Source organism: Panthera onca, chromosome F1 (genome assembly GCF_046562875.1).
Source record: "Panthera onca isolate mPanOnc1 chromosome F1, mPanOnc1 haplotype 2, whole genome shotgun sequence".
NCBI classification, from domain to species: Eukaryota; Metazoa; Chordata; class Mammalia; order Carnivora; family Felidae; genus Panthera; species Panthera onca.
Window position 1 is genome coordinate 45,854,623 of NC_138355.1, and position 23,618 is coordinate 45,878,240.

At 41.8% G+C, this 23,618-nt stretch overlaps 1 protein-coding gene across 19 annotated transcripts in view; it reads left to right on the forward strand.

The window, feature by feature from the left end:
• The window catches only part of NFASC (neurofascin), a 181,627-nt gene that overhangs the window by 63,824 nt on the left and 94,185 nt on the right, over positions 1 to 23,618 (forward strand). For 18 of the 19 annotated variants that reach the window (XM_060644232.3, XM_060644242.3, XM_060644235.3 and 15 more), the window contains exon 2: positions 22,713 to 22,818. The exons of the other annotated variant lie outside the window; for it this stretch is intronic. In XM_060644232.3, the coding sequence (XP_060500215.2) occupies positions 22,713 to 22,818 (106 nt within the window). The remainder of the gene's footprint in view (positions 1 to 22,712; positions 22,819 to 23,618) is intronic. 19 annotated transcript variants of the gene reach the window in all.

The following is a 23,618-nucleotide window of genomic DNA, read 5'->3' on the forward strand; positions in this document are numbered from 1 at the left end:
CTGGCATGCTCACTCTCCTTTTTCCTACCCCCATTCACTGTCTTCCACCTTGTACCTTACACCACTCCAGAAGTACCTACTTACGTCTGCTGACTGTGTGCAATTTGGATGCAATCTCTGGCTCGGAAAGTTCCAGAGAGTCCCCATTGCCTGTGACATGAAGTCTGAATCTGATAAAAGGATAGATACCCAGCCAGCAACAACAGTGTTGTTGCCTCTGTACAGGGTACTTGGGTGAGGCATTCCTTAATGTCATGTGCATTGTTTGAGACTTTTACTGCAAGAATGTATTCCGTGTGACTTGCATAATTAAAAAACAAAACAAAAAACCTCTAACCCAGCATTTTGAGCTTTCCACATTCTTTCCAGCTCCTCTCCCACTACTCTTCTACGTGAACTTTCCTCTCCATTCAGATTGGCATCCTTCAAGCCCTGGAGACCAGCCTTGAACTGTTGCTCAAGACACAACCCATTACCAAATGACCTGTGCCTTTTCCTCTTGACTTAATCCATCTCTGCCCCTTTCTCCAGCATCCAAGACTTAGACTAACTAACACCTTGCCCAACAGCCTCATCCCATCTCCTGTCAGCCCCCACCCTTGCCCATAAACCTCCTGCAGTTTCTTCTTTGTCTGCACTCTCGGTGTGCTTTTGCTGTTGTACCTCGGGACTCCGAACACTGCTGCCCCTGTATCTTTGCTCTTTGGGTGCTGCCTGATGGCACATCCACTCTCACTGCCTTTATTCATTCATCCTGAGTTTTGCTGGTGACACTGAATGTGGCTGGAGTGGCTGAGACAGAATGTCAGCTGACGGTAGTGGGCTTTAAGATGTCTTCCTAAATGGGGCGCCTGGGTGGCGCAGTCGGTTAAGCGTCCGACTTCAGCCAGGTCACGATCTTGCGGTCCGTGAGTTCGAGCCCCGCGTCAGGCTCTGGGCTGATGGCTCGGAGCCTGGAGCCTGTTTCCGATTCTGTGTCTCCCTCTCTCTCTGCCCCTCCCCCGTTCATGCTCTGTGTCTCTCTGTCCCAAAAATAAATAAAAAACGTTGAAAAAAATTAAAAAAAAAAAAAAAAAAAAAAGATGTCTTCCTAAATGGACTGACAATGAACAGAAACACTTGCCTTGTTCATTTGGCTTTTAGATGTTTACTTCCAGGTTATACCTCTGATATTGTAGCCTCGAGGCATTGCTTAAATGCTACATTGTTACTCACTACGTCCTATATATTTTATCCACCTCCTAACAGGATTGTAAAGCATAAAGGGCAATGTCATATCTTATTTGTTTCTATTTACTGCCCCCCTCCAAGTCTCTTTCTCAGTAAATACTGGTTGTTTTGGCTTTAATTCAATTTCCTTACAACATTTTCTTCACAGCTGCATTTTCAAACTAGCATTCACAGACTTACTCATTTTTTAAATATTTAAGATGCCACATTTTAATCTGAGGGTTGATGTTTCCAACCCCCTTTACGTAGCTGACCCCTCGAACCCCATAATTACCTACTTGTAGGTTCAGAGCCTTGGAGAGCCTTCTCTGGGTTTCCACTTTCCTCCCTAATCCGTAGGAGGTTGAGAATGAAGGGAATTGGTTCTGCAAACGAGATAAGTTGCCGGGAAATGGCCTGATGCACTGGTTTCCTTGAGATTTTTGTGTTGTGTAGAAGCTTCTGAACTGCACACAGCTCTGCCCACTCCCTGGCCTGAAGGAGGCAGCAAGGAGTGGGCCAAAAGGAACAAAATGGAGGCGGGGGAGCTGGGGTGGGGTCATTGGAAAAGCTGAATGCAGAGAACTGAGGCTTATTGCCTGAAGTTGCAGCAGAGTTGGTGGTAGGGGAGCATCGCACCCCCCGCTGGGACTGCTGCTCCGTGGGTTTAGTAATTGTATTCTGAGAAGCATTTAGACTGGCATTTAGTCAGGCCTAGAATGTGAATTCTTGCAGGGGAGGCAGCCAGCACAATCCTGCTTTGTTCCAGTTCTTTGAGGACTAAGGAAATAATTTTTAAAACAATACCCTCCTTCCTGGGCTGTCACTTGCTTGTTTGCTCTGGGGATTTCTCAGTAACTCTTTGGTATCTGTTGTTTGTGTTTAAACTCTGTGCTCCTAACCACAAGTAGGAATTGGTAGAAGGGAGGGTTTGGGTTTATATGAAAGGCTGACGATGCATTCATTGTGCCATTCTACGTATGTTGGATGCTCATAAAGGGCCACGGACCAGGGTCTCTCTTTCCTTTGCTCCTTTAGGCATCCATTCAACACTTTGTAGGACTTGGTTTTGTGTCCAGGACCCTTGTAGGAATCCTTGCCTGTCGGGGTGGAAGAAGAAGTAAAGGACATACTATAGTCAGTACCCGATATTATTATAAATGGCTGATATTATTTATTGAATGTCTTTTACTCTGACCAGAAACTGGGCTAGAAACATTACAGGTGTTGCCGAGTGCAATCGTCAAGCATTTCTTGAGTGCTTCTTATCCAGGCACTATGCCAAGGCCTGGGGAGGGGACTTAGTCTAGCAGGAAAGACCGATTGCATTAAACAAGTGTGTGTGGGTGCTTTGCCACACTCTCAAGGGTGCTCCTCCCAGCTGCATCAGATCACCTGGAGCTTGTTGGGAGAATGTAGCCCCCCCTGCCCACCAAGACATGCTGCATTTTAACAAGATCAGTGGGTGATACATTTGTGTGTGCAAAGATGTTTGAGAGGCACTGCCAGCAGTCCGGGATTCAGCTTGCTCTGGGAGAGCAAATCAAAGAAGGCTCTCTGAGGAAGTGACTTTTTAAAACAATTTTTGAAAGAGAGAAAGAGAGATGGAGAAAGCTCACGGGAAGGGCAGAAAGAGAGGGAGACATGAATCCGAAGCAGGGAGACACGAATCCGAAGCTGTGCCGACAGCTCAGAGCCCGATGCGGGGCTCGAACTCACAGACCTCGAGACCAGGACCTGAGCCAAAGCCGGATGCTTAACCGACTGAGCCAACCACGCGCCCTAGGAGGTGACTTTTAAGCTAAGAAATGATGAGGACCCAGCAGAAGAGAAGATAACAGGTGGAAGGTGAGGTGGAGCACATCTCAGGCAGAGGGAGCAGCCTGTGCGTGCTGGGGTGTGAAGCACAGTATGTCAGAGCTGAGGGCCAGCTGGGGGAAGCCTTGTAAACCAGTGTAAAGAATTTAAATCCAGAGTGAGTGGACTGAAGACAAATACTGTCCCCAATTTATAGATGAGGAAATAAACCAGAGCTCAGACAGGTTCAGTAATTGGCCCAAGACCACACAGCTGGTAGCTCATTGGTAAACTAATAAGAGCTGGAATTTATATCTGGGTCTCTAATTCCAAAGCCCGTTTTCTGATCCCCTCCATGATTTTGTCTTCTCAGGTCATTAAGAAGATGAAATGTAATATAATTTTAAAGCATCTCTGTAGTATTTAAGATTGAATGATCTTATAATAAAATGGCTCCCATAAAACAAGATGATTACATTCGGAATAAAATAAGAAAACTCATGAAGTCAGAAAAGATATAAATGCCATTTGAGCACAGATTTTTTTTCCCTCCTTTAGGACGGAGGGAGACAGGGTACAAGTTTCTTAGGAGATACAGTACAAACGGAGACGCCATACATCATACAGATAACTCTTGTTATCTGAACAAATAGATGGTTCTTTCAAAAAGAACCTTTTTACTTTTCCTGCCATTAGACTGTGAGAGGAAGCTTGAATTGGTGAATTGTCAGAGTGAAGTGCAATATGACTAAACCAGGGTTATTTCCTTCCCTTGTGCTGCTAGGCTGAGCAAGCCCTAGCTTCCCTCCTTTCTGTCTGCTCGTGGTGGGGGCATCAGTGCCCACGTGGCCAGAAGGCAGGAAGGGAAAGAGAGACCAGGCACAGTCTGTGTGCTCTGCAATCCAGATATGTGAGGTTTGGCATTGGCACCAGCTCAGAGGATCTCTTCCCAGGAGACCCACCAGGTCTCAAGTGTCTCGCTTATTTCTAAGAGGTCACATTGACCAATCCAGCCACTGCCAGTGAAGAATGAAAGCAGATCCCTGTCCTTGGTGTAGGGGAGGTTAAAAGAGGAGGTAGGAGCCCTGGGGCTCAGGGGCTTCCAAAGCTATTGGGAGGTATGACCTTTAACTTTGGGGAACTTCCAGTCTAATGGGAAAGGCACAGTCCCTGACTTCAGAGAGCTGCAAGTGTGCTGGGGGAGGCACAGCTCCTGTCTTCATGAAGTCCAGACTGAAGGGGAGAAACACACCTGCCCCAGGGAGCCTCCAGGCTGATGGGAGACACAGAAGGCAGCACAATCATCAAAGTTTCCAAAGCTGTAAAAAAAAAACCAAAAAACAAAAAAACACCACAGCACTCCTGATTCCACGCTGCCATCAGGACTTTGGAAGATGACAGTTTGCTTCTTCTTGCTTTTTCCTGGCCAGCTACAAAAGCAACACGTGCTCATCACATCTGCAAAAGTAGAAGTCAATGAAGACAGTGATGTCCCCGATCATGCTCCTCTTAATTAAATGGGTTCTCTCTGCCCAGGGTTTATTTTAGGCTGTTACTTGCAATCCTGGCAGGAGAGAAGGAGGTAACTCCTGAAGCTGAGACAGGTAGCTGGGCCACACTCAGGCCATCGCTCCCCCCTCCCCTCACCCGAACGCCAACTTTGCTCACAGTTCACACTCCCCTGCATTGCCACGGCCCGTGGCACCAGTAGTGGGTGACACATTTGCCAGTTCCCACCTCTAGAGAACAGCTGTGCCTTCCAGCTTATGCTCTAGAACACTGTCTAGCGTGTGGCATATTTTCCTGGTCTTGGCAAAAAGGGGATCCTTCTGTCTCCTTGCCCTTCCTCCCCAACACCTCCCCTGGAGACCATGACTGCTGACAGCAGGCAAGAAAGAAGAAGAGCTTGAGATTTACTGAACAAGATGTTGGATTAAACAGGAGGTTCTTGCTTTTGTCCCACAAATGACTTCCATATCTCCTTGAGCATCAAGTTCTCCTCCATTCCTGTTCTCTGCTACCAGGACCACTATGTTCCCATTGGTATTAAACTAGGGAAGCATGGTGGACAGACAAGACCACATGAACTGAAATCATGAGACCCAGGTTCAATTACTAGCTCTCCTACTCCAAGGATGACATTGGACGAGGTCATTCTATTTGCCCTCAGATAAAGGATTTTTAATAATCATGTGAGCTTCAGGTTTCTTACCTGTAAGGTGGAAATGATGATGATGATACTTTCCATGCTGGGTAGTTATGAAGACCAGTTGAAGTGAATATGTTGAAGTGCTTTGAAACTTTTAAAGCATTATAATTTTTTAATGTTTATTTATTTTTGAGAGAGAGAGGGAGACCCAGAATTGGAAGCAGGCTCCAGGCTCTGGGCTGTCAGCACAGAGCCCAACGCAGGGCTTAAACTCGGGAACTGTGAGATCATGACCTGAGCTGAGGCCGGACCCTTAATCGACTGAGCCACCCGGACATCCCGAAATTTTTAAAGTATTTAATCACCAGTGAAGGGAAAATGGATACCCTTCCCTTTTCTCCTCACCTTGTTGTGGTGTTGATAATATTGAAAAATATATATATATCTGAAAACAAAAAAGTTCATTAAAGTATAAAAGATAGAGGTATCCAAAATAAATATTGAGTTTACTCGGACCCAAGAGCCTGAGCAGTAGGAACAGCTAATTGATGATCAATTTTGTGCCAGGGCTGAGGGGGAGGAAGGATAGATACGGAGCCAGGTCTCAGACTCAAAGAAACTCAGAGTTTAGTAGGCGAGAGAAGAGTAAGAATGTGGCAGTAATACATAATATTAACTGCTGTGTTTCATATTCTAAGTGCTGGGGAGGTTCAAAGGAATCTGGGAACTCTGCGTAGAAGAAACACTTTTTACTTTAGCTCCATGTATAAATATGTTAATTTGTTGAACAAATATTTTTGGACCCCTTCTATGGGCTGGGCACAGTTCTGGAAGTCAGAGATAAAGCAGGAAGTAGATAAAATCCCTGCATGTCAAGGAGCTTACATTTTAATGAGGAAAGACAGGTGATAAACAAGGGAAAGAAATATGTGGTATATTAGGAGGTAGCAAGTATGAATGAGTTATAAAATAAAGCAGGTATAAGGGGGATAGGGAGTGTTGGGGCAAAATGGTCTTCAATTTTAGATAGTGTGACTAGGCAGTCACTTACTGAGAAAAAGGCAATGGAACAAAGAAGTGAGGTAGAAAAAGAAGATGGCAGGCAAGAATGGTGCTATGGACCAGGGGAAAAGAAGGAGAGGAATAGGCAATAGGATTTGCTGACAGCTCAGGTGTGAGGTGAGAGGGAGGGAGAGGAGTCACAGATGATGCTAAAGGTTTATCATGAATGCCTGGAAGAAGGGTAATCATTAACTCGAATGACATGTTGTCGGGGAAAGAGAGATGCCAGGTAGGCAGTTAGATATGTGGGTCCAAAGTTCAGTGGAAGGATTCCAGGCTAGAGGCTTGAAATTGGGAGTTTCCAGCATATAGACGGTATTTAATGCTATGAGACTCCATGAGGTCACCAAGGCAGAGAGCTTAACAAGGGAAGAGATCCTAGGACATAGCCCTCTAACAGAAGTTGGGAAGAAGAGGAGGAACCAGCACCAGAGACTGATTAATAGGAATACACTGATAAGGACATTGATAATAAGGAAGCAGTAAGGAGGAGATTGTGGAGATTGTACTGTTCCAGACTGTGTTGTTCTCAATGCCAAGGGGAAGAAGCGTTTCCAGAAAGACAGAGTGACCACTTGTGTTAGGTCAAGAAAGATGAGAACTAGGGACTTATTTGCCATTGGACTTAAACTGTTGAGGTGACCTTGAGAAGACCTTGATAAGACCTTGAGTGAGTGGGGTGGGGGTGGGGGTTGGAATCTTGATTGGACTGGGTTTCAGAGAAATTTGGAGAAGAGAAATTGGAGGACCTAAAAGTGGGCAGGTCTTGTAAGGAGTTATCCTGTAAAGGGAAGAGAAACAGGGCAGTTGCCAGAGAGGAGAGTGGGGACAAGTCAAGGCTCTTGAGATTGGGAGAAATCACAGCAAAGTTTGTAAGCTGGTGGGAAAGATCCAGTGAGCAAGGAAAATTCGATGAGGCAGGAGGAAGAGAAGAATTGCTGCAGCTTTGTCGCCAAGTAGGTGAGAGGGGATGGGGTCCCAAGCCCAGATAGTTCACCCCCAGGAGCAGGAGAGAGGCTGGAACATAGGAGCACAGAAGCAGGGAGGCCGTCAGTGGGGGGCTGGCACCGGTCAAAGTTCCCTTTGTTGCTTCTGTTTTTTATCAAAGAATAAACATGGCCATCAGCCAAGGACAAAAGGATGGGAAAGCATTTTTTTATTTAAAAAATACAGTTGGGGGGGGTGCCTGGGTGGCTCAGTCGGTTGAGTGTCCAACTCTTGATTTTGGCTCTGGTCATGATCCCAAGGTTGTGAGATCAGGCCCCGAGTCAGCTCTGTGCTGTGTGTGCAGCCCGCTTAAGATTCTCTCTCTCTCTCTCTCTCTCTCTCTCTCTCTCTCTCTCTCTCTCTCTCTCTCTCTCTCTCTCCCTCTCTCTGCTCCTCCCTTGCGTGTGTGCGCTCTCTCTCTCAAAAAAAGAAAAAAAACAAAAAAAATTAAAGTGTAAGGGGGAAAAAAAGATACGAAACAGATAGATTTAAAAGAGACATAAAACACATATGAACTAATGTTATCAGTTAGGACCTTAGGACCTTATTTGAATTTGGATTCAAACAAACAGCAAAAAACAAAAACAAAAAACCAAGATCCTTGTGAGGCCATTGGAAATCTGGGCACTGAATGGATATTTGATGATAAAAAATTATCGCTAATTTTGGAGTTGTGATGTTAGTGAGGTTCTGTTTCATAAAAGCGTCAGCCCTTAGAGATAGATGCTGAAGTGTCATAGATGAAATTATGCAATGACAGGGTTTTACCTCAAAATAATCCAGTGGAGACATGGGGCAGGGTATGCAGATGATGTGTGGTTGGCCTGGGGTCAGTAATTGTTGAGGTTGGCTGGTGTGCACATGGAGCTTCATTATACTTCATAATGAAAATTAAGACAAAAGAAAAAGAATGGGGAGGGAGAAGTGGGGGTTCAAGAAGAAAGGGGAAGGTACGAATTGCCATTTGGAGGGCAGATGAGGGGGCGATCCATTTGATTATCAGATGCCCACTGGAGATTAGAGAACGTGAATCCAAAGTGAGGCCAGACAGCGTGGAGGTGTGTATTTCCTCGGCCACGTCCATCGCGTGGGTGTAGGCACAGAATAGGTGGAGAGCTGGATTTAACCAGAGTTGTGGGTTTAGCCAACTAAATACAAGGAATCGAGAATATCACTGGCCCATCATGTTGATAAAGTCTTAGAGGACCGGGGTGGTGTCTTTGCTTCTGTGAACTTACAGCTAATTTGACTAGCTGATTCTGCAGTCCACCCACTGTTTTTGACTAAATTTAATACTTCATCGCAAGTACTTAAGAGTTATTTATTTGTAAGTGCTAAGGAGAGGGGGGTAGATTTATTGCCAAATAGATATGGAGTTCCAGTTTGGGAAGATAAAAAATTCTTTGGTTGGCTGGTGGTGATGGTTGCTTAACGGTGTGAATGTACTTAATTCTACAAACGTACACTTAAAATGGTTAGAATGGTAAATTTTTTGTATTGTATATTTTACCACAATCTTTTTAAAAGAGATTTTACCAGGTTGTATCTATGAGAAATAAGGTGGCAATAGAAATTTGCCTTGTGTCCAATTGCCTTGTGTCCCACGCTCCTGCCCCTTGGCCCTAAGTACAGAGCGATCTTGGTTTGAGCGTCCTTCCTCTCCCCGTGTGCTTGTGGCTGGGCAGGTATGACATTAATGCCTCTGTTGACAATGACTTCTGCGTCATAGCCCCCTATCCATTTGTTAGCTTGTTCTGTGGAGGATGTAATTGAGGGCTGGTTGGGAATGAAAGCATCGTCTAAAATCACAGGTGTTTCCCACATCTGTGATTCATCCTTTGTTGGGTGCTCCCCTTGGCTCCTCCTGTCTGTTTCCCAAGACTGTTTGTTCCATCTGAAGCAGAAGTTCTCTTTCACTGGATCATTTCTGTGTAGGTCCTAGTCATGGGACTGGGGGTCCAGCTGCTATGGCTTACCTGCCTTATCTTTCTTAGGAAGAGATGTGTCATAAAGCAAAATATTACTCTGGGCAGGTCATGTTATCAGTACAAATTTGTCTCTGATTAATTGTATATTTTAAAGCCAAGACATATTGCATATGTAAACCAGTTATGACCACTCTCCTTTTTTTTCCCCTTGGGAATAACAACAAGGATTCTGAGATAATCACAAAGAGGTGTGTGGTTTGTTCACCCTTGCGTCTTCCACATGGCCATTCACAAAGCAGTGGTTGAAATTTTGTTGTATTGCTGTGAAGTGGATTTCAGCATGGCATCAAAGAGCGTGGGCCTTGGGGACACTGACATGGTTTAGAGTTTCGGCTGTGCCACTCACCAATCGAGAACCCCTAGATGAGGCATTTAACATCACCAGGCTTCAGGTTTCTAATGTGTAGAATACTAATAATGCCTTTCTTAGAGGAATGTTTTAAGGACTAAGAGGGATGGTTGCTCTAGGAGTGAATGTTCTTACCTTTCCCTTGTCTCTGCTGCCTTTTGTTGCCAAACATAACTGCAAAAGGGTTAGAATATACATGGCCGTGTGACCTTAGAGAGAGCACTGAAACATCTCTGAGCTTCGTTCACATTTCTCACGTATCTCTGTATTACTTTTCTCATCACATTGGACGATGGGCTTCAGTTAGAGATTTCTGAGATCCCTTTCATTGTAGATAATCTAAGATTCCTTTGACCCATCAGAACAAACTTTCTTTTATTTTGGACCTCAGGTGCACAGCCTTGGGTTAGCCGTAATCTTTGGTTCAGGACTCACTCTTATCATCAGTCCTGCATGTCCTGCTGGTTTTTTTTTCTCTTTTATTCCTGTTCTTTCCCTCCCCTCCCCTCCCCTCCATCACCTTTTCTTCTCTCCTTCCCAACTTTCTCCTGTCCATCCATCCATTTATTTATCTATATAGTGAGTACCTGTAAACCCATACCCACAACAAAAGATAGAACTTTCATGATTAGCAAATATCTAAGCTTCAGATTCCACTACCACCACCACCAACCCATCTTCTCTACCTCCCTCCTACCAGAAGTAATCATTACTTAACAAATTTTTTACACTTTTAATTGTGATAAAATATTCATGACAGAACACTTGCCATCTTAACCATTTTTAAGTGTACCGCTCAGTAGTGTTAAGTACATTCCCTTTGTTGTGAAACTGATCTCCAGAACTCTGTTCATCTTGCAAAGCTGAAACTTCATACCCATTAAACAACTACACCCTATTCCCCCCTCGTCCAGCCCTGAACAACCACCATTCCTACTTCTGTCTCCATGAATCTGACCACACGAGGTACCTCATCGAAGTGGGATCATTCGGTAGTTGTCCTTTTGTGACTGGCTTATTTCACTTAGCATAATGTCCTCAAAGGTTATCCATGTTGTAGCCCATGTTAGAATTTCCTCCTTTTTGTGGCTGAGTAATATTCCGTGGTATTGGTATGCCACATTTTGTGTATCCACTCATCCATCCCTGGACACGTGGATTACTTCCACGTTTTGGCTGTTGTGAATAATGCTGGGACGAATATAGACGTACAAATACCTCTTTGAGACACTGCTTCCAGTGCTTTTCGATATACACCCAGAAATGGGATTGCTGAATCATATGGTAATTCTATTTTTAGTTTTTTTAAGAACTGCCGTGCTGTTTTCCATAGAGGCTGCCCCATTTTACATTCCCACCAGCAATGTGGAAGGGTTCCAGTTTTCCACATCCTCACCAACACTTGCTATTTTCTGTTTTGTTTTTGTTTTTTAATAGTAGCCATCCTAATGGGTATGAGGTGGTATCTCATTGTAGTTTTGATTTCTATTTCCCTAATGATTCGTGAGGTTGAGCCTCTTTTCGTATGCTTGTTGGCCACTTGTATATCTTTGGAGAAATGTCTACTCAAGTCTTCTGCCCATTAAAAAAAAAATTAATGTTTATTTATTTTTGAGAAAGTGAGAGACAGAGTATGAACTGTGGAGGGGCAGAGAGAAGAGGGAGATGCAGAATCCGAAGCAGGCTCCAGGCTCTGAGCTGTCAGCACAGAGCCAGATGCGGGGCTTGAATCCACAAACCGTGAGATCATGACCTGAGCCGAAGTTGGATGCTCAACCAACCGACCCACCCAGGCGCCCCCCTTTGCCCATTGTTGAGTCAGGGTGTTTGTTTTGTTTTTGAATTATAGTAATTGCTATCTTGAATCCTGTTTTTTTCTTTTCCTCTTTGCTTCTTATATAGTTTTACTGCATAGCACTCTTATTTCGCCTGCTGCATAATATTTCATTGTTTGATTCTACTGCAGTTTAATTGTCCATTTCTCCATTGATGAGCTTTTGGGCTCTTGCTAGGTTTCTGCTATGATGAATAGGGCTGCGAGGAACATTTCTGTGCATGTACAAGAGTGTCTTGTGGGTACACAGCTAGGAGTAGATTTGCTAAATCATAGTTGGTAAATGTTCAATTTTAGGAGGTAATGTAAAACGTTTCCCAAAGCGGTTGTATCCTTAGCAATGTATAAGAAATCTTCGACGTCTTTCAACACTTGATATGGTTAGACTTAGTAATTTTTGCTAACTGAGTATAAATTGGTATCTCATTATGTTCTTGATTTGCATTTCCCAGATCACCAATATGTTTATTAGCCACATATATTCCAGTTTGTCTCCTGCCTTAATTCTGTTGGTTTGCTATTCTCTTATTTGCTTACAGAAGCTTTTTATATATATTCTTGATGGTAATCTTTTGTCAGGTGTGTGCATACCCAGTATCTCCGCCTGGGTCTTGTCTTTTCATGTACCTTAAAATTTTTTCCAAGTGAAGTTTATTAAGGTATAACTTACATAGAATAAAATTCACCTGTGTTAGGTGTAGAGCCTTATGAATTTTGCAAACACATATAGTTATGTAATAACCATCCTCATCCAGATATAGAGCCTCTCCATCATTCCAAGAAGTTCTCATGTACCCCTTTTTGGTTAATCCTCTCCCCACTGACCCCAGTCCTTATTATGTCCCTCCAGTTTGCATTTTCTTTTTCTTTTAATTAAAAAAAATTTTTTTTAACGTTTATTTATTTTTGAGACAGAGAGAGACAGAGTGCAGTGGGGGAGGGGCAGAGAGAGAGAGGGAGACACAGAATGTGAAACAGGCTCCAGGCTCCGAGCTGTCAGCACAGAGCCCGACGAACTCACGGACCGTGAGATCATGACCTGAGCTGAAGTCGGACGCTTAACCGACCAAGCCACCCAGGCGCCCCCAGTTTGCATTTTCTAGAATATCACACAAATGAAACATACAGTATGTAGCCTTTTGAGACTGACTTCTTTTACTTAACACATTGCATTTGAGATGGCTCTAACTCGCTACATGTATCAGTAGATCATGTTTGTTTATTGATAAGTACTACTCTGTTGCATTATATACTACAGTTTGTTTATCCCCTCACCCGTTGACAGATATTTGGCTTGTGTCTAGTTTTTGGCAATTCTGAATAAATTTACTATAAATATCCACATGTATGTTTTTATGTAGACATATATTTTTATTCCTCTTGGATAAATACCTAAGAGTGGGATTACTTGTTCATATATTAGCTGTGTGTTTAACTTTCTAAACAACCGCCAAACTGTTTTCTAAAGTGATGTACCATTTTTTATTCCCATCAGCAATATGCAAGTTCCATTTGCTTCGCATCCTCACCAGGACTTGGTATTATGAACTTTTTTGTTTACTGAGCTCTTCTGACAGGTATAAAATGGTATCTCGTTGTGGTTTTAGTTTGCATTTCGCTGTTGACTAAAGATGATGAGTATCTCTCTGTGTGTGGATTTGCCAAAAATACATCTTCGTTGGCGGAAGTGTCTGTTTAGACCCTTTGCCTGTTTTTATTGGTTTATTTGTTTTCTAATTATTCAGTTGAGAATTCTTTGCATATTGTGTGACCAGCCCTTTATCAGATTTGTGTTTTTTAAACATTTTTTCCCCAACTTGTGGTTTGTCCTTTATTCTCCTACCAGTGTCTTTCCAATGGCCGTGCAGGGCCACCTAGCCCTCCTGGTCATTTTTCCTGCTGACTCGGGGGCAGGCATAGCTGTGGAGACGCACTTGAGGCTGAATTCTCCACCACCACCAGCAATCACCTGGGGGACCTTCTGAAGAGACTGATTCTCCACATTGTTTGCTGTTGTGTTTGGACTGGTCTAATTTTGCTGGATCTGTGGTTGCGAGCGCTCACATCTATCTTGAACTTTCCAGAGCAAATGCCCATCTTCCTTAGTTAGAGAACCTCTTTTGGCTTCAGAACACAGGTCCAGCTGTACTGAAATAACAGTGTCCGATTTTAGCTGGATTTTTTTGCACCTTTGGAATGTGAGATCCACTCACTGAAGCAAGTTATCAAGGAAAGTTAGCGAATCTCTTTTCTTGGAAATGTCATTGTTGAACACTCATGATGCTCAGCCCTGGGCAATTTATTTTGAGGAGAAATAACTTTTAAATACATCTGGGAAAGTGTTTTGAGTTTTTAGAAATACTGTCAAAATTCTGTAATCCATGCAAGCCCATAAGAGAATATGTTAAAAAAATTATTTCTGTCCAGTTTGTATTAATTTATGTGGTAGTAGGTTTTTCTTCCTAATTTGTTTTTGCATTGACTAACATCAAATTTAATCTGCCAAGAGAAAGAAATGAAGTATTAAAATTGGAAAGAAAGAGATGTTATGATTGCTTATAGATGATACAGTTATTTATACAGAATACAAAGAGAATCAAACTATTTTTTTAAGTTTATTTATTTAGTGTGTGTGTGTGTGTGAGAGAGAGAGAGAGAGAGCATGAGCAGGGGAGGGGCAGAGAGAGAGAGAGAGAGAGAGAGAGAGAGAGAGATCCCAAACAGGCTCTGAGCTGCCAGGGCAGAGCTTGACGTGGAGCTTGAACCCACAAACTGTGAGATCATGACCTGAGCCAAAACCAAGAGTCAGACGCTTAACTGATTGAGCTACCGAGGCGCCCTCAACTGAAAGCTACTTTTAATTAAACTTTTTATTTTGAAACAATTATAGATTCATTGGCAGTTGTAGCAAATCATACAAATAGATCCCTCATATACTTTGCTCAGCTCCCCCCAGTAGTTTACAAAACTGTAGCACAACCTAACAGCCAGGTTACTGATAATATATGGTCAAGATCAAAACTATTTCCATCACAGCAAGGATCCCTCTTGTTGACATTTTAAAGCCACACCCATCTCCTCCCAACACAACCTACCTTCCTTAACTTGCGGCAACCACTAATCTATTCTCCATTTCTATAATTTTTGTCATTTCCAGAATGTTATATAAATGGAATCACAATATTGTGATTGGCTTCTTTCATCCAGCATAATTATCTGGAGATTTATCTAAGTTACCACACGTATCAATAATTCTTCCCTTTTTGTTGCTGTGTAGTATTCCACTGTACTATACCACAAGTTTAACCATTCACCCATTGAAGGATACCTGTGTTGTTTCCATATGGGGGTATTATGAATAAAACTGCTATATGCATTGCTGTACAGGTTTTTGTGTGAACATAAAGTCTTTATTTCCTGGGGATAAATGCCCGGAAGTGAACTTGCTGTGTCATCTTACAGTTAGGTCTAATTTCTTAAGAAACTGCCAAACTATATTGTAACTCAGATGTACCATTTTACATTTCCACCAGCAATATATGAGGGATCTAGTTTTTCCACATTTTACCAGTGTTTGGTGTTGCCATCATTTTTTTATTTTAGCCATTCTGATAGGTCTGTAGTGATGGCTCATTTCCCCCCCTTTTCATTGTGTGCTTCATTTGCATTCCACTAGTGGCTAGTGATGTTGAACTCCTTTGCAAGTGCTTATTTGCCATCCGAGTATCTACTTCAGTGAAATGTCTTTTGGCCGTGTTCCAGTTGGATTGTTTGCATCTTTGCTGCTGAGTTTTGGAAGTTCTTTATATATTCTAGAACTAGTTTTTTGTCATATGTGTGATTTCTCCCACTCTTAATCCTCTTTTGCAGAGCAAAGTTTTTAATTTTGGTGAAGTCCTGATTATCGTCTTTTTTATTTTATGGATCATGTTTTTGGCATCAAGCCTAAGAACTGTTTGTGTATCCCTAGATCTCAAAGATTTTCTCCTGCTTTAATTCTACAAGTTTTAACAGGTTTGCATTTTACATTTAAGTCCACCATCCATTTTGAGTCCATTTTGTATAAGGACTTGGGATGAGATTCTTTTTTTTTTTTCTTTCTTTTTTCTTTTTTTTGTCCTATGGATGTCCAGTTACTCCAGCACCATTTGTTGAAAAGGCTGTCTTTCCCTCCATTCCCCTATTGCTTTTGCATCTTTGACAAAAAGCAGTTGAGCACATTTGTGTGGGTCTACTTCTGGGTTCTCTATTTTGTTCCGTTGATCCATGTGGCTGTTCCTTTAGCAGTAGTGCTGGATTTATATAATGAGTCTTTCAGTTGGGTGGATGGGTCCCTCCCATGTGTTTCTTCTTTTTCAAGATTGTGTTAGCTATTCTAGTCCCTTTGTATTTCCATATACATTTTATAACAATCTGTCTGTATCTACTAAAAATCTTGCTGGGATTTTGATAGAGATCGCATTGAGCCAGTATATCAATTTGGGAAGAATTCACATATTTATCGTGTTGAGTCTTCTAATCCATGAGCATCATGTCCTGTCTCTCTGTTTAGATTTTGATTTTTTTGGTAAGTGTAGCGTACTTTTCTGCATACAAATATTGTACATGTTTTGTTCATTTTATACCTAAGTATTTCATTCTTTGAGGGACTGTAAATGGTATTGTATTTTTAATTTTCCTATATGTTCATTGCTTGTATGTAGAATACAGTTGGTTTTAAAAAAAATTTTTTTTTTAACGTTTATTTATTTTTGAGACAGAGAGAGACAGAGCCTGAATGGGGGAGGGTCAGAGAGAGAGGGAGACACAGAATCCAAAACAGGCTCCAGGCTCTGAGTGGTCAGCACAGAGCGCGACACGGGGCTCGAACTCATGGACCGTGAGATCATGACCTGAGCTGAAGTCGGACACTTAACCGACTGAGCCACCCAGGCACCCCTACAGTTGGTTTTTAAATGCTTGGTTTGTATCCTAAAGTGTTGATGATTCCATTTGTTAGTTCCAAATGGTTTTTTGTTGTTGTTGTTGTTGTTTGCTTTGTTTTTTGTAGATTCCTTGGGGTTTTCTACATAGACCATTGTGTTGTTTGCACATAGAAATAGTTTTATTTCGTCCTTTCTGCCCTGTATTCCCTTGACTGTCTTTTCTTGCTTTATTCCACTTGCTAGACCTTCAGGTGCTATGTTGAATAAGAGTGGTGAAAGTGGACATCTTTGCTTTGTCTCCAGTGTTAGGGGGAAAGCATTCCGTCTTTCACCATTAAGTATAATGTTAGCTGTGGATGTTTTGTAGATTTTTAAAAATCAAGTTGAGGAATTTTCTCTCAATTTTTTTTCTGAGAGTTTTTTTTAAATCATGATGGGTGGTAAATTTTGTCAAATGCTTTTCCTGCATTGATTGATAGGATCATGTGATTTTTCTTCCTTAACTTGTTAATATGGTACATTACTTTGACTGATTTTAGAATATTAAACCAGCCTTGCATCCCTGGAATGAACTACCTGGTCATAGTTACAATTCTTTTTATACAATGCTAAATTCTATTTGCTAATATTTTTTTTTAATTTCTTTGATGTTTTTTTTTATTTTGGGACAGAGAGAGAGAGAGAGAGAGAGAGAGAGAGAGATAGATAGATAGTGGGGGAGGAGCAGAGAGAGAGAGGGAGACACAGAATCTGAAGCAGGCTCCAGGCTGCTGTCAGCTCCAAGCTGTCAGCATAGAGCCCGATGTGGGGCTTGAACTCATGAGCTGTGAGATCATGACCTGAGCCAAAGTCAGATACTCAACCGACTGAGCCACCCAGGTGCCCCTATTTGCTAACATTTTTAAAGGATTTTTGTATCTATATTCATGAGAGGTATTATTGATCTTGAATTTTCTTTTTCTTTTCTTTTTTCCTGTCTTTGTCTGATTTTGGTATCAGAGTAATATAGCTTCATAAAATGAATTGGGAAGTGTTGTCTCCTATAGTATGGAAGAGATTTTTCTAAAATTGGTGTTGATTCTTCTTTAAAAGTTTGTTAGAATATTTCAGTGAAGCAGTCTAAGCCTGAAAATTTCTTTTTTGGGAGTTTTTAAATTGTGAATTCAACTTCTTTAATTATTATAAAGCCATTTAATTATCTGTTACATATTGGGAGTTGTGGTTGTTTGCATTTTCAAGGAATTGGTCCATTTCTACTGTTTTTAAATTTATTTGTGTAGAGTTGTTGATAGTGTTTGTTTATTTTCCTTTTGATGTTTGGAAGGTCTTTAATGACCTCTCCTTTTTCATTTCTGATATTAGCAATTGTGTCATCTTTTTTTTCTCTTCTTCAGTTTTGTTAGAGGTTTGTCAATTATATTGATCTTTTCAAAGAACTCACTCATGTTAAAAAAAAAAAAAAAAAAAAAAAGAACCAGCTCATGTCATTGATTTTCTATATTGGTTTTGCTTTCTAGTTCATTGATTTCTGTTTTTTCTTCCTTCCTTCCTTCCACTTACTTTGGGTTTATTTGGTCCTCTCTTTCTACTTTCTTGATGTGGGACCTTCCATTATTGACTTGAAACTTTTTTTCTTCTCTAATGTCTGTATTTAGTGCACAAATAAAGTCAGGATAAAAATAATGGTGTGGACAATTTCAAGCTCCTCTTACAGATAAAGAGGTAATTTTCCTAGTAAATAAAAAGTTCCCTCAAATTGCTAAGAATAAACCAACTGCCTGGTAGAGAAATGGGCAAAGAATAGGAACAATTAAAGAAAAGGAGGGACACCTGGGTGGCTCAGTGGGTTAAGTGTCCAACTCTTGGCTTTGGCTTGGGTCATGATCTCACAGTTCATGGGTTTGAGCTCTGTGTTGGGCTCTGTGCTGATGGCATGGAGCCTGCTTGGGATTCCCTCTCCCTCTTTCTCTTCCTGCCCCTCCTCACCCCCAAAATAAATAAATATTAAAAAAGTAAAAATAAAGAAAAGGAAAATACTCAACCTCACTCTAATAAGAGAACCACAAAAGAGACACCAATCTCAGTGCATTAGATTGTCAAAGACCAAAAAAAAACCTAGTAATACGCCATATTGGAGAAGTGGGAAACAGAAACTCAAATATTGCTGGTGGGAGTGCTTGTCTCAGCCTTCATGGAGAGCAGTTTGGCCAAATTTTCTTTGACCCAGAAATTCTGCATCCAAGAACTTATCCCAAAAATATTCTTGCAAGTGTGAGAAATCACATATATCCAAGGATCTGTACTGCAGCAATTTTTTGCATCCAATGATCACAAATATCCTAACTGTCTGAGAGTAAAGGATGGAGCAAATAATTAGGATATGTTCATACAATAGGATACTATGCCACTGCTAAAAGCAGTTTTACATGAGCTAATACAGAAAGATATATAAGATGTTTTCTAACTGAGAAAAACAAGGTAGATGAAAAATATGTATCATATGTTGTAATTTTTTAAAAAAGGTATAGCTATGCATATACCACCAGCTTCTGGAAGGATACACAAGAAACTGGTAACAGTGGGTGGCCAGGGAAAGGGGCTGAGTAGAACTGGGAGGCTGGGGATTGGGGTTCGAAGGGGAATTTACTTATATATACTCATATACTTATATATATTTTATTATATACTCTTTTGTATCTTGTGAGTTTCATATCATGTGAAGGGATTACATATTAAAAAAAAAAGTAAAATAATTTTTTAAATGCTTAGCTTAGGGACTTCTGGGTGGCTCATTTGGTTAAGCATCCTACTCTCGGTTTCGGCTCAGGTCATGATCAGAAATAGTGACAGAGACAGAATAAGTCTTTATTCCCTGTGCACAGACTAAATATCCAGGGGGAGAAGGGGCATGAACCAAGACTCAGGAAAATTTCGATTTTATATGTCTTCAGAAATACACACTTACACAATTATAAGATTCTAAGGCAAGAAAGTGTTGGAGATTCCCCAGACCCACTTTTATTTTGTGACTGAGGGCAGGACAATCTGAGAATAAACATTTGTTAAGAAGAAATCTGTAAACACTCCCCAGGCAGACATTAAGGTAGGAATGCCAGGAGATAACAGTTTGGGAGCTGGCAGACATTCCTTCTGGTCATCAGTTGGACATACTCTGCCTTCTTCTTGTCGCTGGGGAACACATTCCACTGCCCACTGTGGCCCCCTGTAATGCAGGCCTCATTCAGATGAACCCAGAAGGTGTCTGGCCTTCTGGAATCTGGAGGCAGTGCCCAGCAACCTGGGAGTGGTCCCCACCCATCTGTGACTGAGAGCCACTCTTCTTGCAGCCTGTTGGACATCAAGTGTCTTTGTTGATCATGGTTCCTCCCCAGAGCATCAGGTGTCCATCCTGGAAACTTCCTACCCCTGGGTCAGGTGGAGAGTCTTCATCATGGATTCCAAGGCTCCCTTCTCACTTAACCCTGAAGTCCTGTGAACAATGATGATAAATAAAAACATTGGTAGTGATTATAACCTCCTCATCTTTAAGGTTATCTGTCTGTCTTTATATCTGTCCATCTCTCTTTAAATCACAGCTCTCATTTGATACTCACAGCAATGTGATACTCATAAGGCCAATGTGATCCCTAATTTTCAAATAACAGTAAAATATTTGTACAAGGATTTGGTTTTCAAGTGCTTTCCTATACATTATCTCATAGCAGCCCTCCCAGTGCCCTCATGCAGGCAAGGAAAGTTTTATTAACCCAGATATACAAATGGGGGTATTAAAGAGGCAGGTGTGGGATAGTGGGCCTTTGGGATATGAACATGTGGGTTTGAATACTGACTCAATGGGCTTATTACACCTATTTCCTCCAGTGTAAAATGGGGATAATAATATTTGCATCCTTTGTCATCAGACTGGATTGTTGTTAGGATTAAATGACTATAGTTCCAAAGGATTTCAAGAATTAGCATTCTAATGATTTCTTGTTTCTCAATCTAACATTTAAAATTTATTTTTATTTTGGGGTGCCTGGGTGGCTTAGTCAGTTAAGCTTCTGACTTTAGCTCAGGTCATGATCTCACAGTTCATGGGATCTAGCCCCACATGGGACTCTGTGCTGACAGCTCAAAGCCTGGAGCCTGCTTCAGATTCTGTGTCTCCCTCTCTCTCTGCCCCTCCCCTCACTTGCACTCTGTTTCTCTCTATATATCTCAAAAACAAATAAAAACATTTTTTAAAAAATTAACAAAAATTGTTTTTTTAAATGTTTTGCAAAGGAAGAGATTAATATAATGAACCTGATGTACTCATCATTATCTGCAACAGTCACCAGTACAAGGCCAGTCTTGTGTCAGCTATACCTCTATCCACCCTTTTTTCTTTTGCTTTATTGACCTGTTTTCACAATAATGAAGTATTTCCCTAACATCCTCAAGATGGGTTGTGTGGAGTTTTAAAAGTTATTCTTAGGGATTCATAACATATTTGTTATGTTTCAATCTATTGCAGATATGATCCTTACTGCTATTCAGCTTGACCAAGGAAACCTTATTCTAGTTGACTTTTGAGTCCTTTTGGCATGATTCTTATAGTCTGTGACACTGAATTTGCTTTTTTTGGTTTGACGAGATGTTCTAGACTCATCTTGTACATTTACTGCCTCAGATGTTTCTTCAAAGAAGCCTGATTTCTTTGTGGGGGGATAGTGTTTAGAGTTCCTAAACAGATCACCAGGGGTGCTCAATCTTACTGGGATGATCCTTGTTTCTAGGTATTACAGTGAACAAGGCTAGGGAGTGTGTGGGTTTGTGTGTGTGTGTGTGAGTGTGTGTGTGTGTACACATATGTACAGATAAAACATATGAAGTTCATATTGATACTCCAGTTCACAGTCAGGGCTACAGACTTTTTACTTGATCTCTCAATCTTACATCTGTAGCACCTTTCAAGAAGAACACCTTTTTTCTCAGCAATATCAGTATTATTATTCATTTGACCTATCCCACGATATATTACAAAAGTCTCAGAGTAACAGTAACATCAGTAATATGATTATTGAAAACAGTTTAGGGTTGGGATGGCATAGGAAAGAGGCAGTTCTTTTTATTCTTAGCCGTGTCTTTCCAAGGATATAGAGTCAAATTACTGTGTTTTAGTTTCTGTGTGTGTAGGGCCAACCAACTGGACACATAAACTCATTTGTGGATTTTATTTTAATTTTAGGCATTTCTTTTAGAAACAGTAATTGTGCTTTTATAAGTGTGTCAGGTATTTACGTGTTCCAAAGTAAATCCACAAAATAAGTTCTATTCAAAGCCCAGTTTCTGTCCCTGTCCTGTCCACTTCAATCCCCCGCCCCTACCCGGTAGGTCTTTTAATTTTTATTTTACGCTTTATCCTTTTATTATCTTTTTAAAAAAATAAGTGAATACATATTTGCCTGTGCATTCCTGCCCCTTTCTTGAATAAATTATACCATATTAAGCACACTTTTTCCTATCATGTTTTTCTTCACTTGCTAGTAGAGATCACAACATAGGTATACAGGATATATTTCAAATGGATTTCTAGAACTGGGATTGCAGGTCAAAGAGTGACTGAGTGCATGTGTAGTCTGATAGATGTTGCCACATTCCCTTCTACAAAGGTGGATTTTATCATTTCCTGCAGACACATTTTTAATGTTAAAGGAAGTGATTAAGTGAGATGTGTCATCTGCACGGAGAAAGGTTAAATGGTTGCCCAGCGGGACTGGCACTGGGCTTGAACTTGCAAATTCTAACTAATGGCCTGGTGGTCTGACTCACTCTACAGTACCTTCTCCCCACTTTACAGGTGAAGAAAATGAGACACATGCAGGGAAATGATCTACCCTAAATGTCATAACAAACTAGAACTTCAAATTCACGTCCCCTGACCCTAAAATTAGCTCTCACTTCTACATGCTATAGATTTATTTATGGTGAGCTCAGTTTGGTTACCTGTAGGTGGGGAAGAAAAACACAGTAGTTCTCCTAAGTTAAGACAATTAATGAGATAATTATGTGTAAATTCCCCCATAGGTACAAGAGAAATTCTCCAAGATACAGCTTAACTCCTTTAGGTGATGGGGAATCCGCAATTAGATCTCGATGTCAGGGCACTCACTAATAACGATCTTAGGAATGAGAGAGACCACCAAAGTCTGACACGTTTAGGCACCTTGCAGAATCACTGTCATTTCTTGCACAGCACCTTGAATCTCTTTAAACAAAGATGTCATTGTGCTATGCAAAACTTTCCAAATGGTTGTGGACAAAGATGTAATTTCCCAGTGAATGAACAGGCTGCAAACCACAAAGCCTTTTCTCTTCCTTTCCTAGAGTGACCCTGGGGCTCTTCTTTGTGCTTGCTTTGTGACAGGTTGATTGACTTATGTGCAATTTGGGACCCTGGAGTTTTCCTTCCTGCTGTGGGCTGGAAGAGAGCCTCTGGTTTTGCAAGAAGGAGGCTGAATGAGGCAGAGACGGTGAGTGTGTGAGCACTCGGGCTGGTGCATAAGACTGAGAGGTGGGGGTGGGGGGAGAATCTTGCCTCCTGCCCCTTCTCTCTGATGAGCCAAGGTTCTTTGGCCCCCAAAGTCTTGTGAAAGGACATACCCTTCCTTCTCCCTAGAGTCGGCCACAGAGTCAGACCTCCAGGCTCTCCTTTGCAAGGAGGCTGGCACTGGGGAAGCATTTACTCCTTTTGTCCAGCAGATGCAGTCAGCGACATTAGTCTTGTCATTGTCCCAACTGTCCACCTGAATTGAAAGATTGGGAAACAGCTTTGTGACCCCCAACCCTCCCCCTTAGCCTGGCCTCTACAACCTGGGAGCCTCCTGAATGACAGCTTCAGCATATGGGGGGCAGTCTGGGAACCCCTCCTCTGGGCGGGGAATTGGGCCCTGGCAGATGGACAGCTGTCCACGGCGCAGTAAGCCAACCCGCGGCCGACATCACTGACGCAGACCCTGTATGCACGGCCTGCATTGTTCCATTCTCGGCTAGAATTTCCTGCTGCCCCACGGCTCCTGTTTTAGTCTCAGGCTGGGGTGGCAGGGGAAGAAATGCGGGAAGAGAGGGCTACAGTTTTAACCGAGGAGTTATTGGTGACAGATCACAAGCTAGCAACCCAGAGGTCTGAACAGGGAAAGGTTTCCTCGTTCTTGGCTTTGGGCACCTCTGTCTCATGGCATTTTGTCTTTCTCCAGCCCTCTTTCCAGACGTCTTCTGTTCTCCCAGGAGTTGGAGATGGGGCTAGAGCAGAGCGGGGAGGGGAATGCAGGGA